The sequence below is a fragment of the Microtus pennsylvanicus genome, chromosome 6, assembly GCF_037038515.1.
Source record: "Microtus pennsylvanicus isolate mMicPen1 chromosome 6, mMicPen1.hap1, whole genome shotgun sequence".
In the NCBI taxonomy this organism is placed as follows: Eukaryota; Metazoa; Chordata; class Mammalia; order Rodentia; family Cricetidae; genus Microtus; species Microtus pennsylvanicus.
Genome location: NC_134584.1, coordinates 4242603 through 4260199, shown reverse-complemented (window position 1 = coordinate 4260199; position 17597 = coordinate 4242603). Strand labels below are relative to the sequence as shown.

Here is a 17597-nt window from a genome sequence, read left to right as displayed (position 1 = left end):
AAACAAAGCTGCATAAATATTTGTTATGAATAGCGCTCATCCCAACATCTAGGGGCCCTTGCGGGGCCCAGGGGATGGGATCTCTGCGTGTGCACAGTGCTCCTAAGGCAGTGCCTCCTGAAATCCTTTAACACACACCATATCAGACATAGACAAAGTCCAGGAGCCTTTCTCTGTTGGGCCTATTGTCATCCAGCTTTTCAAGGCTTAAGACCATTGATCTCTAGACAAGGCAGGGGCCCTCAACAGATGAAACAGCTGCACTTTTCAGGCCCAAGGGGACTTGGCCATTTTCCAGCACTCTGGGTTGTTCCCGTCTCTGGAGCCTTCTCCCTGGCTGATAGGGGAGCTGCGTGTCGTTCCCGCTCCAGGAGGTCTGAAGTACAGGAGCTGGGCTGGCACTGCCTGCTGTGTTCATGACTATGTTGTCAGACGTCTTCAAGGGGTAGAATATAAATACAGAGAAGGCCTCGTAAGCTACTTGTTGCTATTCACACACGTGAAACAACTAAAGCTGGTGGGTAGAATCAGATCTTGTCCAAGACAGGTGAGATCTGGGCCCAGGTAGGTCCAGAACACTCTTCTTCTGTTCAGAAGTACCTGGGGACCGCCCCCCCTTTCTGATTCAAAATGGAAGTCCAAAGAGGAACCAAAGTCTCAGATACTCTTTAGAAGGGGTAGAGCTGCACAGAAGAGTCGCACTAAGATTGGTTGTATGGGCACTCCCTTAACAGGAACCATCCAGAGAGGAGAGGCTTGGCTTGTAATACTGACCAAGTGTTGGACCTCCACAACTGGTAGGTTGTCTGAGAACAACTGAGACAGTAGGCTAAGCATGCAACACAACACACAGACTGGTATCCAACAGTAAACCCCAGGAAGACTTTGCAGTCAAGGACTCCTCACTATACAGAGTGGCATAGAAATGCAGAGAGGTGGAGCATTTTTGTGTTACCCCTCCCTAAGACACCAGGGCTGATTGCTTTCAGTCTGCTCCCACCATCTACACTTGGTTATGGGTGCTTCTAGGGGCCCTGAAGACCATAAGATAGCTCTGGAGTCTCAGCCAAGCTCACGGTTAAAAGAGCTGCCTTGTCTTCAGTATGGTTAGTGACATGCATCTTCTCTCCCAGGGAAACATAAGAATCAAGATCATGATTTCGGTAATGAAGCAGATGCACAAGACCACCCTGCAAGATTAGCCTGAATCTGGTTGGGCATACTCCAAAGATCCTGAGGGTCCTTGGGACCCAGAAGGGAGTCAGAGGAGAATGCCTGGATGATCACTCAAGTGTGTGATTTGGGGGACATCAGTTCCCACCAAGGTTTGTGTAAACAAGACCCAGAACACAGCAGTGCAGAGAGGAGAACCAGTCCTCTGAAGGTGGGCATTTAGCCTTCTGCAAACATCACAGTGTGCCCATACCAACTAAGCCTAAGATGAGGTCAATAGGTCATATAGCCTACAACCCCACTGTAGTGTATTGGGTCCCCATTAGTGAAAGTTGCACCTGCACAAGGTGATTTGCCCATGAGTTCTTTGGAGTTTGGTATAATCCCCTTCCTTCTTCTCAAAGTACAGTTTTCAGAACAAGAGATTCAACTGAGACAGGACGCATAGAGGGCTGGAGGTACCTATTATATCCCCTGTTCTCATGCTTCCTCTGATGCTTGGAGTCACCAATTCATCTTCCAGTTGTCAGGTTAGAGGAATTTTTTTTTTCATTTTGCAAGCTGTCCTGCCTGCCTGCCTATCTTGGCCATAGTTTGTTGAATTTTTCATCTGCTGAATACAATTTGGTGACTTTGTGTCCCAGTCCAGTCTGCAGAATATTTTAAGCCTTGTTCTTTGCCCCAGTGGTTAGACTGGGGACAATTGGGCACCTTGCCACTTGAAGTTAAGTTGGGGATGGTCCCAGGCCATGTGATCCTTGTCTATAAAGCTCTCATAGTCTCGGTTGCACTACAGGGCTTGTGCAAGATCTGTGGGGCTCTCTCCCAATAGCAGACAAGACAGGTGGGGACCTACCCCAGAGGCCATAAAAAAGAGGGATACATGACTATGGCCCTTGTACCGGGGCACTAAATGTGGCCCAGACTCTCTGGGAATCAGATCTAGCAAGGAAGAAAGCCGAAAACACCACAGAGATGATCAAGAACGAGGCAACTTCTTAGGAAACATTCGGCCTCATGGAGTGGGAGTAGGTGGGTGACAACAGGTGACAGGAAGAGCAGCGCAGGGCTAGGAGCTGTGGAAGTTGCGATGCTGAGCCCCTGGCAGCCCACTCTCTCTAACCTTACTTCGGAATGCAATGCAGTAGAGCTGGAGCAGCCTCTAGCCTCAGTTCCCTGCATCAAGAGCCATGGGATTGGCAACACAACAATCACCCTATTGCCCTGTAGTGGCTCTGCTGCTGGGTTAGCCTCTGATGTGGCTAGCCTGATCAGCTCCAAAGTTTTCAAGGATCCAGAATCACAGCACACACCCCTGTGACAACAGCCTGGCCATTCCAGGCCTATCTGACACAGGCTGGAGTAGAATACAGTGAGTCTCCTGCAAGTTCCAGACTGGACAAAGACCCAGTCTTGAGCAGGGAGTGTCAAACGCACTAATAGGCAGACCCAAAAGCATGATGCTCGTTTGTCTATAAGAAATGCAATTTGCAATTGTATACTAGCAAGCAAAAAATAATAAATAAATAAAAAGTAACAATATCTCTACCTTGAGTGGTGATTTGGGTTTTGGTTCCTGGAAGAGCTCCCAGATGTACCTCTTCTAACTCTAAGTCCTTGGCACCCAGAGGACACCTTCAATATAGGCCAGGGCAGCTCTGTATGCACTCTTCTTCCTCCAAGCTTCTACTTTCAAGGTGGTAACCTGTAGGCAGTGTGTAAAAAGTTCTCAAACCTCTTGAATTTAGACTGAAAAGTAATGTTTTGTCTTTCATGTATTGTCAACAAACAAGAAGATTTGCAATTATTAGTCGCTTTATGCACAAGTTTTCACAACCATGCAAATGAACTTCATAATCAGAAGTTAATGTGTCAAACGAGATAATGCCCACTTTTATTTCCTTAATTTTGAGGCTCATATATTTTTGTGGGTTTGTTAGCCCTTCTTGGACTGCTTTTCAATATCTTTGAGCCCAGTTTAATCATGGGTCCTCTAGGCCTGTACAGGAAAACGCCTAAGAGTTCCAGAAGGTCTAGGCCCCAGGAAGGCTACACATGCCAATATGAGGGAGGAGGTGATCAGCGGCTATCAAATAACCCCAGGTGTCACTGTTTATACAGTTTTCCAAATGTGAGTACTTGTGGGATGGCTTAGGCTTTCTAAAACCACAGCCTTGCAGAAGAAAAGCAGGCCGTGAGAGCTGCCTGAACCCTGACCCCAGCACACTGATGATGATCATATATCTATCATGACAGTTTTTTCCATGGCTGCTGGACATGATCACTGCCTCACTCCTCTCAGTCACCAGAGTGTGGGAACACTCACTGCTGGAGCCTTCTAATAAGCCTGAGGCATACGTACATTCATTCCTAAGTGCCCCCAAGCCCTGCCATATAGCCAAGCTCACCTGAGCAATGGGTGGTGGATTATGAGGGCACCTTGCTGTTATCTGTGACATTGCAGGGGCTCCTTGTTTTCTCTCCCTTTCCCCCTTCTTAGATGGCTCGTAGTGTAAGTGACACATCACACTATTGTCAGTGTTCATCTTGAGTTCTCATACGTGCATTGTGATGCCATTCCGTTTTCTGTTTGAATGGTGTGGACTTTTGGCTGCAGGCTAACAGGGAAGGCAGGTATAGGTAAGATCCTTGGAGGGTAATTGGACGTCATGGACACACTATTGTCATGGGATCTGGCTTTCCCAGGTAACAAGGACAACATCCAGAAAGCCTGCTCCACCATGGGCTTTATCCAGGAACATCTGAACTCCTAGCTTTCCCTGGGACAGGAGGCTGGGAATGTGACGGGGAACAGCAGGTTCGGTTTGACCATATGAACTGGGAGCAGTTCCAGAAACTCACCATACAAGATGCCCAAGCAAGCACTAAGATTGCAAGCCTGGTGGCCAATTACAAAGTTGTGATGTCCCGTTCTATTCCAGGCCCTGTGATTGGTCCAGTCCAACTACCCAGCCTCTGCCCCATCACTCATCACCTACCTCTCAACCTTTCCGTCATGTCATGCAAGCCAACACCCATCAGCATTACACATGGAGACAGAAAACTAAAGTCACTCAGCCAGTACTTCCCTTCTGGAATCCCTGACCTGTGTGCTTAGATGCTAGCCCTGCCTATCCTGGGTCCAAACACCAGTCACTCAGTATTCCATACATGTACCAGACATTATTCCAAGTCCTGGGAATCAACCATACCACTGCTGCAGCCCTTCACTGATGAAGTAGACATTCCACAGATAGGACAGACAGCCCATAGATATAAGCTAAGCTGAGTAGCAGAGCTGGCAGGGAGTCAGGAGCCCAGTATCAAAACATTAGACACTAGAGCAAGACCTCAGGGAGCCCAGGTAGTGAGCACAGGGAGGGACGTCTAGAGCCTCAGAGAAGGGTGTTACCTACATGGGCAGTAGGGGAGGGGTCATCAGCAAGGTACAATGGTCTGAGGATGGATTGAATCCAGGGAGAACTGGACCTATCCTCTGGGTTGGGTATTCCAACAGGAGGTCCTAAAGGACCTCTGAAGGTTCTGAAGGGTGTCTAGCCAAGGGCTTCCAAGGCTTGAGTGTGGTTGGAAAAGGAGCTGCCAGGGACTGCTGTCATGGAGGAGCAGACTCCCAGGCCACAATACACAGGATCTAGATGTTGATAAGCCCTGGATTGTGTTACAGAGTGTAAACTGGTTGGCCACAAGGGCTGAAGGAGCAGTATCTGTAGCCTGAGAACTCTACTCAAGCGAAGTTGGGCATCTTGATTGTGACACAGAAAGGATTTTAGAGAAAGTTAGTGTGAAACAAAGTTAGAGCTTTTAAAACATTGTAACAGATTTGGCATAGGATTCACAGAAAGGATTTTAGAGAAAAGGACAGTATATGTATAAATGGCAGTGTGCATATGGGTACGGACTTCTCGGGAGTCACTTTGAGACTGTTTTTACAGTAGCCATGTATAAAATTTTGGTGGTGAGTTCTGAAGTTATATCTTGAAGGGTTGCCAAGATTTTTTCCCCTAAATTAGATTGTAGGGAGGGTTCTAATGTGCACTAAGTAGGGTTACAGCTGAAAAAATAAAACCGTGGATCTCAAGGATTGTGCAAGGGAGTTAAGACACGGCTATTTGTTGTGTTTGAGTCAGGGTCTCATGTATCCCAAACTGGCCTTAAATTTGCTACACAGTCAAGGCTTGTTTTGAAATACTTCTGCCTCCTGAATGCTGATATTACAGCCAAACAGTGTCACCGACTATGACAATTGCTTCAATTTTTTTTCTCTGTAAACAAATCTATAACCGTATTGTGAGATTCCCAGAAAACTGCAGGTTTATATCTGGGAAAGGGATTAAAGTCATATATGTTTAGTTAGGCATTACACATGATTTAATGCCATTTTAACATCATTTTCTTAAATATCTCCATATAAAAGGAATATTGTCTCTGTGTATGCAAAGTTCACAGCAATTTTAAATTGTGATGGAATTCTTGACTTTCATTTGGCCAGAAGTTCGAGGACACTCTGGAATGAGAAATCCCTTTCCTGTCCCGTGTCTCCTTCATTTTCTCTGTCTTTCTATACTGACTCACGTTTACTTAGATGGCATGATGTGCTACCCAAGGACTCCAGGTTCTCAATGAAGAAAAAAGGGCATCGCTGTGTGTATATAATAGGGTGTAGCAAACCGCGAAACTAGGGAAACCATCTAGCTGCTGAGGGGGTCAAGGTAGGAGAAGCAGTTCCCATTTATCAGGTAGAGTCAGGCAGTGACCTGTCTGGCCTCACGCTGCGCTCGGCCCGGAGGGAAGCAGTTGTCAGTGGGCTGGGTGCTGCTCGACCTTGGGGGCGAGCGACCTCGAGGACCTCCAAATCCACAGGTCCTGGCTGCTAGCTCAGGAGTACGCAGCACCCTGAGAGCCCAGATTTCCAGGCAGGGGCCCAAGCGACTAGGTGGGTGTGAGCAGGGCCGGCGTGAGTGCCTCTAAGGCTGAACTGTTTGCGTTCACGTGTGCGCAGCGGGGGCGGGAAAGCCCCGCCCTGGCGCGGGAGGGGGCAGCGGGATTAAAGGCCACCCCGGCTGTCTGGGGACCTGACTGTTGCCAGCTCCCGGATCGCGCTGAGCGCCGGGACAGAGAACGCAGGGACTCACCACGGTATGCGTGTTGGCTCCCAAAGCTGAGCAGCCGCAATGTGGCATCCGGCTCTGGAACCAGGCTGGAAGCCGCTGCTGGCGCTGGTGCTGGTGCTGGCGCTGACCAGCCTGCGAGGGGCGACAGCCTCTGAGGCAGAACCCAGCGCAGACGAGAGCTTCCAGGTGGTCACCTTCAAATGGCACCACGTCCAGGATCCATACATCATCGCGCTTTGGATCCTAGTGGCTAGTTTGGCCAAAATCGGTAAGCGGCCCGGGGATTTTTGGATCACGGTATCCCATGATTGAGTCTTAGTTAAGCCCTTAGAGTCTGTACCACCTGTCTTTGCCCTAGAATTTATTCCTTTCTGAGGAAGAGGCACATCCAGGGAGAGTTGGTGCCTGTGTTGGTTGGAGAAGCACACCCAAAAGCATCATACTCTGGTCCTACAGGGCAGGTGTCGCCCACAGTCGCAGGCTCAGAATGACTGCTCTGCCCAAATCCTTCTCTAGTTAGCTGCCCTGCTGGGTACCTTGGGGCTTGGTATTGCACTGAGTGTAAGTGGCACCGGTATGAAGTCTCATTCCAGATAGTAAAAATAAATAAATAAATAAGCTTTGTTGTTGTTGTTTGAGACAGGGTTTCAATAAATCGCTTTTGATTAAATCCACGAAAACTCATGGATTGTCTGGAGAGGAGGATGGTGCTCCTCTCATAGCTGACTCAGTGAATCTGGAAAGTGGGACTGAAAAAGTACCTAGCAAGGAGAGAGGAAGGTCAGACCTCTTAAAAATTTTTAGGAGGATCAAAGCTTCAGTATCTTTCTGGAGGTAGTGATATGTGGTCTCTGTGAAATTTACTAGACCCCTGTGTGAGGAGAGCAAGAACAGATGCAGAGATCCTAGCCTTCCAGTTTCCTTTGGGGTTCTGCAATAGAAGAGGCAGAAAAAGCCCCTCCAAAGACCTGGGAGGAAGCATGCCTCTTTAGCAGGACAAAGGAGGGGTGAGCTGTAGAGAGAACATTTAGAGAGCTCAGACTCAGAGCACCTAGTTAGTGAAGGTGCTGTTTCTTCCTCCTCCTCCTCTTCTCCATCTTCGTCTTCTTCTTCCAGTACTTCTTGCTGCCTCTTCCTGTCTATTTAGCCTGTGGATCTAGCACTTGGTTGTCCTCACAGACACTGTCTGATTGAGTTTTTCAGTAAGGTCTGTGCTGTCTGCTGCTGTGACAAGACACTAATGACTTTTTCATACAGACTGTCCAGGAAAGGCCAGGGAGGTCCCCAGGAGGCCCTTTCAACAAGCTCACCTGCTTCTCCGTGGGCTGCAACATCCCCAGTCTGTGTACTTTCTGTGTTATCTCTGTGCCCTGGAGTATAGATTTGGAGCTTAGTGTCTCAGCTCAGCAGCAGCCAGGTTTCTCTGCAATGCTTTGTACTAGGCTAGCACACTGACTAAGAGGCAGCCTGGCCCCTAAGGGCTATAGTTCTGCAGCTCTCTAGGGGACATGAACTTGCCCCCAAAGGACTGGCCACCATTAAGAGGATCACTAGTGGACAGGCAGCTCTGCAGAAGGACATCTCTGTCTTAAGTAGTCTAGTGGGCCCAGGTGTTCCCTGTTATTCAATTTTACCTCACTCCTGACTTCTAGAACTTACAGAGTTGGCCCTTCCCAGGTCTCCAAGGCCTCCTGGTGGCTGAGTGGCTCTCACCAATCTTTCCAAGTACCCCCACCAATCCTGCTTTGTCCTCCAACATGTTTCCCTGCTTAAACCTGCAGGTGTTGGCCCTTGCTGGCCCACTCCCTGCCCTCTACTGCAAGTCACCGGCATGTTCAGTGAAGAATATGGCACTGGGTTTTTTTTTTTTCCACAGAGGTTCCTCAGATATAGCTGCACACCAGGTAGCAGACATCTCTGTACCTTTAAGACTCCATCGGTCCACAAGACCCTCTCCTCTAAGGGCTAAAGCCTCTGCCCCAAGTTCCATCCCTTTCTATCCCAACAATAGGCAGTTGCAGCAAATATTCCCCAGTACTAGCTCTTGGAGTGGATTTACTCTAATAGGACCCTACCAGGCACCCATTGTCCACCCTTAAATTCTATTACAGAGGCACGAGGGAGAGAAGCTGAGGGAAACACTCTGCAGGTTCAACTCTACTCTGCCTGGCTTTAAGAACCAACCTCTTGGTGGCAGTGACTCCCATGCCCAACTCTTGCCTTACAACCCTTCCCTCTGCTTGTGAACTCTGGATTTATCCAGATCCCTGCTGACTTTGACCTGTTCTTCAGAAACCTCCCAGATGCCCTCCCTGTCCAACCAACCTCAGAAGCCCCATCCCATCCACCTCACACATAACTCTGTCCTCAACATAGATAGGCACAAGGCTGACACATATGTGAACTTGGGTAGTATAGCTGACTCCTCCACAGCTCCCAGACAAGGGCATGGCTCTCACTGGTTAAGTCCCACGTATTCTAAAAAAATGTTTAGGTCTGTCCACACTGCTTCACCCTCAAATTGTACAGAAACTGCTTTCCAGGAGAGGGTGGGAAGGTCTTATGCTGATAGGATTCATGTTTTCTTCTGATTGTTTCTAACTCCTAGCCCAACCTTGTAAGGTCATAATTCTTCTAGCTGGTTTTGACCTAGCTCAGGAGTACGACATGGACCCTAGAACACAGGTCACGTGATTATTGTGGTTGGTGACTGAGGGAGGCAAGGTGCTTGTGTACAGCACAGGAGTGGAAGACTGAGAAGGGGCCAGGCAGCAGGTATTTCATTTTTTAGGATAGTTTTATATTTATCTTATTTTTATTTGTGTTTGCTTGTGTCTGGGGTGGGGGGAGAGGAGTATTGTCTGTGGTAGAAGACCAGAGTCCACCCTAAGTGGTTGAGGTGCTCCTTTCTGGGTAGGTGCTATGCTACAAGAGCCCATGTCAGGGCACAGGCAGCAGTAGCTGTCAGACTTCATCTAGGGTGGACTCGGGCAGCTTCAGGAGCACACAGTAGGAAGTTGTCCTTCAGGAAGAAAGAAAAGAGAGAAGTAGGGTGGCAATGGAATAAAAGGGAGCAGGAGAAGGCAGGGTCAGAAGTCTGAAGGGATGCCAAGGGAGGTGGATCAGACGTTGAAGACAGACTAGAAGCAGGGGCTAGTGGGAGCTTGTGGAAAGGATGAGGAGAAACTAAAAAGAATCTGGGAAGAGACCAATGCAATGCTAGGGGAAGACAGAACCTCCTTACCTGCAGGCCTTAGAGGACTTTGGTCCTTGCTGAAGTTGTGTCAAGGGTGGGCCTCAGTCATGACTGGCTTCTCAGACCACTGTTTTGGTTAAAAGACAGAATATAAGACCAAACAGGCTGTGGGGAGAGCAATCAGAACTTCTTCTGGGCTTCAGACTTACTGGAAGGAAAAGACTAAAGCAGGGTTATCAGCATACAGCTTTTGGTTTCTTGTTACTGTGCTAGGAGCAGAGTTGCCTCTGGCTAAAGCCAGAGAGGGAACTAGAGGTTGATGAAAAAGACGGGAAAGAATAGGAGGAGGTGATTGTAGGGGATAAAAATGATATCCCCCAGGCCTTCCAGGCAGTAATAGTGATAAATCCCAGCTGAGTCCCATCAGTAAAGAAACAAGAGCCTCTCAGACCAGAACAGAATAGTGTGAGGGCCATGTCAGCAAGGCAGAGACAGTGGGAGACTCATGTGGCTGAGGGGTTTCTCTAAAATCTGCTGAGAGTCATTGAAGGTATAAAATCTTATTTTGGGGAACTGCCCCTGGACAGTTGCTTGAGCTGTAATACCATGCAGCATTTGAAACTGAAGCGTCTGAGGAAAGAGGAAAGGTTAGGAAGTACGGTAGCATTGCAGGGATGGACCCCTCAATGGCTAGTCCTGCCTATGTGTACCTGCTGCTTTCTAGAGAGAACATTAGGCCCTCTGGGACTCTTGTTCTGGGAAGCCTCATTGTGGGGCACAAGCATCCTGCCAGCCCTCAACAAACTGCTCATTGTAACAAGCCAGACTGCTACACCACCTCTGCGCCCTGGCAACCTAGTCATTTAGCTGGCTTCATGTCATGGCTCTATCCCTATAGTCTGTCGTATGTTGAGATTTCCAATTAGGTTTCTTTGGGGTGTTTTAAAATCAGGGTTTCTATGGATGTGTATGTCATAAGTCTCTCATAGGGTCCTTGGTGTGTTTGCAATGAGCCTGCCAAGGTTAGGATCCACTCAGCTGTCCTTTCTCCACCCAGCCCCAGGGTTTGGAGCTTCCCTTAGAAAAAAGCTTTTAACCTTCTGTGTTGTAGGACATGGAGGTCCCTGGGATCACTGTGTCATGGCTACTAAGGCTCAGGACACCATGTTTTAGGGCGCCACATCTCAGTGCTGAGGCTAAACAACACCCCTAAATATTCTCTCTCTCTCTCTCTCTCTCTCTCTCTCTCTCTCTCTCTCTCTCTCTCTCTCTCTCCTCTCATCTCATCTCCCTTCTCTTTCTGCTCTTCTCTTCTCAGACCTCTAGCCAGGGATATGGATTGGCAAGTACTGGTGAATTTAGAATGCTCCCCAGCTCTCCCTAGCCTGGCCCTGCCTTAAGGAATCAATAGCTAGTACAGTCGAATGCCATCACTGGCATTGGACTAAGGGGAGGCCTGCCAGTGAGCATTTCAAGGCTCTGAACTGAGTGCCTGCTGAGTTCTAGCTAAGTCTTTCTTTAACTCCAGCTGGAGCCCAGACTCTACCTCCTTCATCCCTAGCCTTATCCTCCACACCCAGCTACCTACTACCCCACCGCTTCCCAGCTTAGAAATCCCTAGGCTCCCTCAGCTCTTGAGGATACCTTCCTTAACTCCAAGCTCTTTTGATTCAAGTAAATGTGCAGTATGTTCTTATTGAGTCTCTGGTGGCTAACCTGTCTGCACTTAGCAAGGATTCTGCAGGTTTAGGAGTAAATACATGCAAGGTTGGGCATGAACAACTGGTTGGATACATGGATATGTTCATACAAAGATGAGTAAATGACATGCTGATGAACCTGGCTTTCCTACCTTAAACTCCCAGCACCCATTTGGTCCTGAGTCCAAGGAAGAGATTCCTAAGTCCTTAGTCACATTCTTCCCCAAACTTCCACCCAATTTCCTGTGCATGGCATCCCTGGTGACAACACGTATTCAGGCGTGGCAGGCAAAGCAATCTAACATCTGGACAGATGAGGTCTGTCAGGCTTGTGTACATTGGCTTTTGCTTCTAGATGGTTGTTCCTCTTGTCCATGTCTTTCGCTGAGTGCCATTTCTCTAAGAAGGATCTCCTATCTGAAGGAGAGCCCTCAGACTGCTGGCTACAGGGGACAGAGTTCAGACTGAGGGGTTGGAGAGCTGCTATAATTGCAGAAGGAGTTGTCATCTTAGACACAGTAAGGAAAACTTCAGAGTAAAGGGACTGGACAAGTTAAAGCCCTAGAGACCCAAGAAGTGGGGGAAGAGGGGGGGCAAACTCTGAAACGATCAGGACCATTATCACTGGGGCTGCATTGTTGATTGGAGGAGGTGTGGTCAGGGACAGATGGAGGAGCTCATGGTTGGGTAAAGGGTGTGGACTTTGCCTGGGGCCCCCTGAAGAACACCCAGCTCCTCACTTCCCTAGACAAGTATCCTGAAGGCTTTGTGTAGAGCTAGCAATCCAGCTCTGGGAGCGATCTCTAGATGAGAACAAAACCTGCATCATTTCCAGGTCAGATTTTCAAGCTGTCTCTGAATAGGGAAGTATCCAGTGAGGTGAAGTGGCCTGGTCCTCTCTCCCCTCCTGGGTAAGTTGGGAAATCTGCAGGATTTACCACCTGCTGAGTTGATGTGCCAAAGTCCAGTTAGTTTTGTATTCTCTGCTGGGAAAGAGTTTCTTGCAAGGCAAAATGGGAATGTTAAAAAGCCTGTTTTTAAGGATTTTTTTGAAGAAAATGAAAAGTGGAAAATCACTAGTTGCTGAAGGCTTTGTGTTAGATTTGGCACAGGCTTGTTCACAAGGACCCATAGCAGCTCTCCTGATGTTCTGGGACTGCTTTGTGTCCCTCAATCTGAGTCAATAGAGGTTAGCATCATCTAGGCCTTTCCGCTAGCCCTCTCTGGGCCTCCTGAGCCTCGAACTTTGGGGGGCAGCTACCCAGGATACAGTAATACAGGGAAGTGAACACAAGTTCTCCTTTGAAAATGAGGACCCTGGAACTTGGAGCGCTCCAGCTGCAGGGTGGAAGCAGTGTGGCTTATCTCAGTCTAGCAAGGAAGACTGGAAGAAGTGGGGAGGGAGGGTATAAGCCAGCTAGTGAGATGTGGATCCACCATAAGCCTCTTAGGAAGTGTGCCTGTGTGTGCAAAGAGCACAGACTCATTACTGATTATGCTGAGCATGTGGGTGCACACACGACCACCTGTGTGTATGTAAGTGTGGGTGATTTTGCACGTGCATATTCACACTGCTCATGTTCTTGCCCCCACACCTAGACTCTGTCGAAGGAGCATGTAAGCATACTTTGCCCAGGAAGTGCCATGTCTGGGGCCCATTTCTTTATCTCATCTAGGAGACCAGTGTTCCCCATCCAGGTCAGTCCATGGAGCTGACTCCAGCCTCTAAAATTAGAAATTCTGAGAGGACTTTGGGCTGGGAGTAGAGCTCCAGGACTTCAGGGAGGGACAAGTGAAGATGGATGCATATTCTCCAAGGAGGCACTGTGCATTCAGGGCTCCTAGAAACACAGATGTCAGTGATGTGCCTCCCACCCTGGACTTGGACACTCCTGGTTCCTACCTGTAGATGTCACAGCATTTGATAAGCGCTCACGGCAGCCTGGTTCCACTGTCTGTACAGGGATAAGCTCCTGTCTCCCCAATGCCCTAGGCATTTCACAGGACATGAGCCAGCATCTGCATCTCTCTATGGAGGAGTAAGAAATGAGCTCAACAGATGAGGTACTTACAAGATACCTGGTGTCTGAGAGGGTTACAGAACATAATGGTAGCCAATAAACAAAAATGTCAAGATAGTCACACAATAGCTAGAAACACCATTGCCAAGCTGGACACTGTATGCATGTATGCTAAGGAACGTTTGTGGAGGTCAGAGAACATCTTTGGAGTCAGTTCTTTCCTTCCACTATGTGGGTCCTGAGGATTGAACTTAGGCCATTAGGCTGGGCAGCAAACACCTTTACATGCTCACTACCTGATTTTTAAAAAGACCGATAACCCAAGTTCCATTCCTGGGGCCCTCATGGTAGAAGGCAAGAACTGACTCCTGAAAATTATCTTCAGACCTCTACATGTCCTAATACTCTCTCTCTCTCTTTCTCTTCTTTCTCCCTCTCCCTTCTCTCTCTCTCTCTCTCTCTCTCTCTCTCTCTCACACACACACACACACACACACACTCACATATGAAATTAACAAATAAATGCAGCAAAAAGTATTTCATTCTTTATAAAATGTGTGTGTATCTGTGTGTGTGTGTGTGTGTGTGTGTGTGTGTGTGTGTGTGTGTGCATGTGTTTGCGTGCATTCATGGGTGTGGAAGTCAGAGAACAACTTTTAGGAGTTGGTTCTCTCCTTCCACTATTTGAGTCTCCAGAATAGAACTCAGATTCTCAAGCTTGGTAGCAGGCTTATTTGCTGAGCCATCTTGCCAGCCCAACTTTCAGTTTTTATTTCTGTTTCTTGAGATTTGAAGGTGAATGTGGGTATTCACAAAGAACAGATGAGCTTTGAGGGCAGTCTATTCCTGAGGACACAGTACCTCCCACACAAGGTACTGTTGCTGGGTGCTGTCTTGAGTGCTCACTGTGAGGACAGACTAGCCCCAGGTGTGCTACCAAAGGAAGAGTCTGCGCACAAATGGGCGGGCTGCGAGAGCCACAAGGCTGTGTTTGGCTGTTTATAACCCAAATCCACAGTGTGGGATCTTGATCCCAACTATAGGAAAGTTAATATTTTTAGTTTAAATTGTGTGTGTATGTGTTCATATGTTTTTGTGTGTTCAGTGGCTGGGGTATGTGCCCATGCCACAGTGCATGTGAGGAGATGACATCACAACTTTCAGGACTCAGTTCCCTTCTTTTGTGTGTTCCAGGGATCAAACTCAAGTCATCAGGCTTAGGAACAAAACGCCTTTACCAATGGAACCATTCTGTAGACTCCACTTGTTATATGTTTAAGAATTTACAGTCTTACTTTGGAGCATTCAGCCCTAAATGGGATGTCTTTATCATATCCTTACCCTCAGGGTTCAAGGGTTTATGCAGACGAGGATGCAGAGGTGGTGGGTGACTCCAAGGAAGCAGCGTTTTCCAAACACAACAGGGTTGATGCACATTTATGCTTACTGAGACTGTGACAGTTGCACAGATAAAATCTCAGCGTGGAGAATGGGAAGTGAGTGCAAAGTCCCAACCTAACCAAGAAGCTGTCTGCATTGATAGCTGAGAGGAGGGGGAAAATTAGTTTTTTCAGTGGAGTGATCCTGGTTATATCAACTCCACTCCAGGGCAGCCTCTTACCTTTTAATTCTCTTAAGAGTGCCTTTTGCAGGGCAAAAGTTCTTAATTTTAGCTGGAAACAGCACATGGCAGTAATCCTAGCACTTGGGATCCTGAAGCAAGAAGATGATGAGTTTGAGGTCAGTCTGAGCTATGGGCAGTTAGAACCTGTCCCTTTAAAAATAAATGTTTCTAATTTTCAAATTTCTAGATAACTGTTTTATTTATCTCACCCTATAAAGTTAACATAAATTTAAAGTACAAAACAATGAGTTTTATTATGACAATTTCACACATATATTTTATGTACTTGGCTTACCCATCCCCAATTGCCCTCTCTTGTAACCCCCTTTCCATTCCCACTACTGGTGGGAAGTCTTCTGCTTATCTTCTTGTTACAGGCCATAAAAATTTGAGAATCTGTATGTATTTATTAGTTAGTTTTCACATCTCTGTGACAAAATGCCTCAAAATAAAAACATCTTGAAGAAAGGTGTATGGGTTCACAGTTTGAAGGTACGTTCTACCATGATGTGGAAGGCACAGCAATGCCAATGTAAGGCAGCTGGTCACCCTGCATCCACAGCCAGGAAGCAGAGAGAGAGACGTGAACGCTGGTGCTCAGACCACTTTCTCCAGCCCTTGGAATGGTGTTGCCCACATTTGGGGCCGGTCTTTCTTCTCTAGAAAGACCCTCGCAGACACTCCCAGAGATATGCCTCCTAGAGGAGCTAAATCCCACTAAGTTGACAGTCAAGATTAACTATCACACCATGTTAGAGAAAAATGCTCTATTTGTCTTTTTGTGTCTTGCTTATTTTGTTTAATATGATCTCCATTTCTATCTATTTTCCTCCATATTGTTTAATTTTTTTATGGCTTTATGAAACTTCATTTATGTACCACATTTTTATGACTGCCAAATTTATATTCTCACTAGCAGTGTATTAGGGTTACTTTTCCATGACATCCTATGAAGTATTTGTTGCTTGTTTTTTTGATTACCATTCTGAACAGAGAAAGATGGAATCTCAATGTAGTTTTAATTGTGTTTAAGGGATAGTTAAGGATATTGAACTTTTTTATGTGTTAATATTTATTGGCCACTTGTTCTTCTTTTAAGAAGTTCTTTTGGTGTTTTTAAATATGTTATAGATATTAATTTTTGTCAGGTGAACAGTCACAGATTTTTCCCAAGTTTTTAATTAATTTAATTGTGGGGGGGGGGGTAGTAAGGGATTGGAACTCAAGGCTTCATGCATTATCAGCAAGTGCTTCTTTAAGGACTGACATCCCTAGCTTTCCAAAGTTTTAAATTTTAGTGAAGTACAACTTATCCATTTTTTCTTTTGTGTGCCATGTTTTATTGAAAGAGTCATCACTAACCTGAGATATTCTAGACTCTCTCCCCTCCATGTTATTTTCTTCTAGAAATTGTAAAATTTTGCGTTTTACTCTCTCTGCTGAGTTTCTATGCTTCTCTGCCTTCTCTCGGTCTTTGGCGGTGATCTGTCTGCTCTCCGGGGCAGTTCCTAAGCCTCACTGCAACGGTTCAGGCAATTGTGGTGTCAGCTTCACCTGTTTTCCTTCATCACTGAGCACCTGTTCCTGGGCTTCTGCCTCTGCAAATGCATGTAGACCAGGATGTCTGAATTCACAAAGTAACTTGCTGCAATGAAGCAGAAAGAACCAACATTTTGGCAAAATTCAGACTTCTAATCCACAAACATGTAACATCCTAATTTATTGTCATCTGATTTAGTCCATCAAGGTTTATGGCTTTTGTAATGCGTATCTTGACATTTCTGGTGAGGTTGATTTATGTCTCAGTTTTGTGGTAAGGTATATAGCAGAGTGTTTTAAATTTCAGATTTTGTCATGTTCTTTTGCTGGTATGTAGAGTAGTGGACTTTGTGTGTGAGTGTCGCATTCTGTCACCTTGCTGCAGTCACGCATTGTGTGTGAGTGTCGCATTCTGTCATCTTGCTGCAGTCACGCATTGTGTGTGAGTGTCGCATTCTGTCACCTTGCTGCAGTCACGCATTGTGTGTGAGTGTCGCATTCTGTCACCTTGCTGCAGTCACGCATTGTGTGTGAGTGTCGCATTCTGTCATCTTGCTGCAGTCACGCATTGTGTGTGAGTGTCGCATTCTGTCACCTTGCTGCAGTCACGCATTGTGTGTGAGTGTCGCATTCTGTCACCTTGCTGCAGTCACGCATTGTGTGTGAGTGTCGCATTCTGTCATCTTGCTGCAGTCACGCATTGTGTGTGAGTGTTGCATTCTGTCATCTTGCTGCAGTCACGCATTGTGTGTGAGTGTCGCATTCTGTCATCTTGCTGCAGTCACGCATTGTGTGTGAGTGTTGCATTCTGTCACCTCGCTGCAGTCACGCATTGTGTGTGAGTGTCGCATTCTGTCATCTTGCTGCAGTCACGCATTGTGTGTGTGTTACATTCTGTCACCTTGCTGCAGTCACGCATTGTGTGTGTGTCGCATTCTGTCACCTTGCTGCAGTCACGCATTGTGTGTGAGTGTTGCATTCTGTCACCTTGCTGCATTCTGTTACCTTGCTGCAGTCACGCATTGTGTGTGTGTCGCATTCTGTCATCTTGCTGCAGTCACGCATTGTGTGAGTGTCGCATTCTGTCATCTTGCTGCAGTCACGCATTGTGTGTGAGTGTTGCATTCTGTCATCTTGCTGCAGTCACGCATTGTGTGTGAGTGTCGCATTCTGTCACCTTGCTGCAGTCACGCATTGTGTGTGAGTGTCGCA

The 17597-nt window shown here is 47.0% G+C and overlaps 1 protein-coding gene across 2 annotated transcripts in view; it reads left to right on the top strand.

Moving 5' to 3' along the window:
- The first annotated feature begins 6256 nt into the window (after nucleotides 1-6256).
- Nucleotides 6257-17597, top strand: part of Slc9a3 (solute carrier family 9 member A3) — a 46865-nt gene continuing 35524 nt past the window's right edge. For both annotated transcript variants that reach the window (XM_075975687.1, XM_075975688.1), the window contains exon 1: nucleotides 6257-6573. In XM_075975687.1, coding sequence (XP_075831802.1) covers nucleotides 6366-6573 — 208 coding nt within the window. In that variant the 5' untranslated portion in view covers nucleotides 6257-6365. The remainder of the gene's footprint in view (nucleotides 6574-17597) is intronic.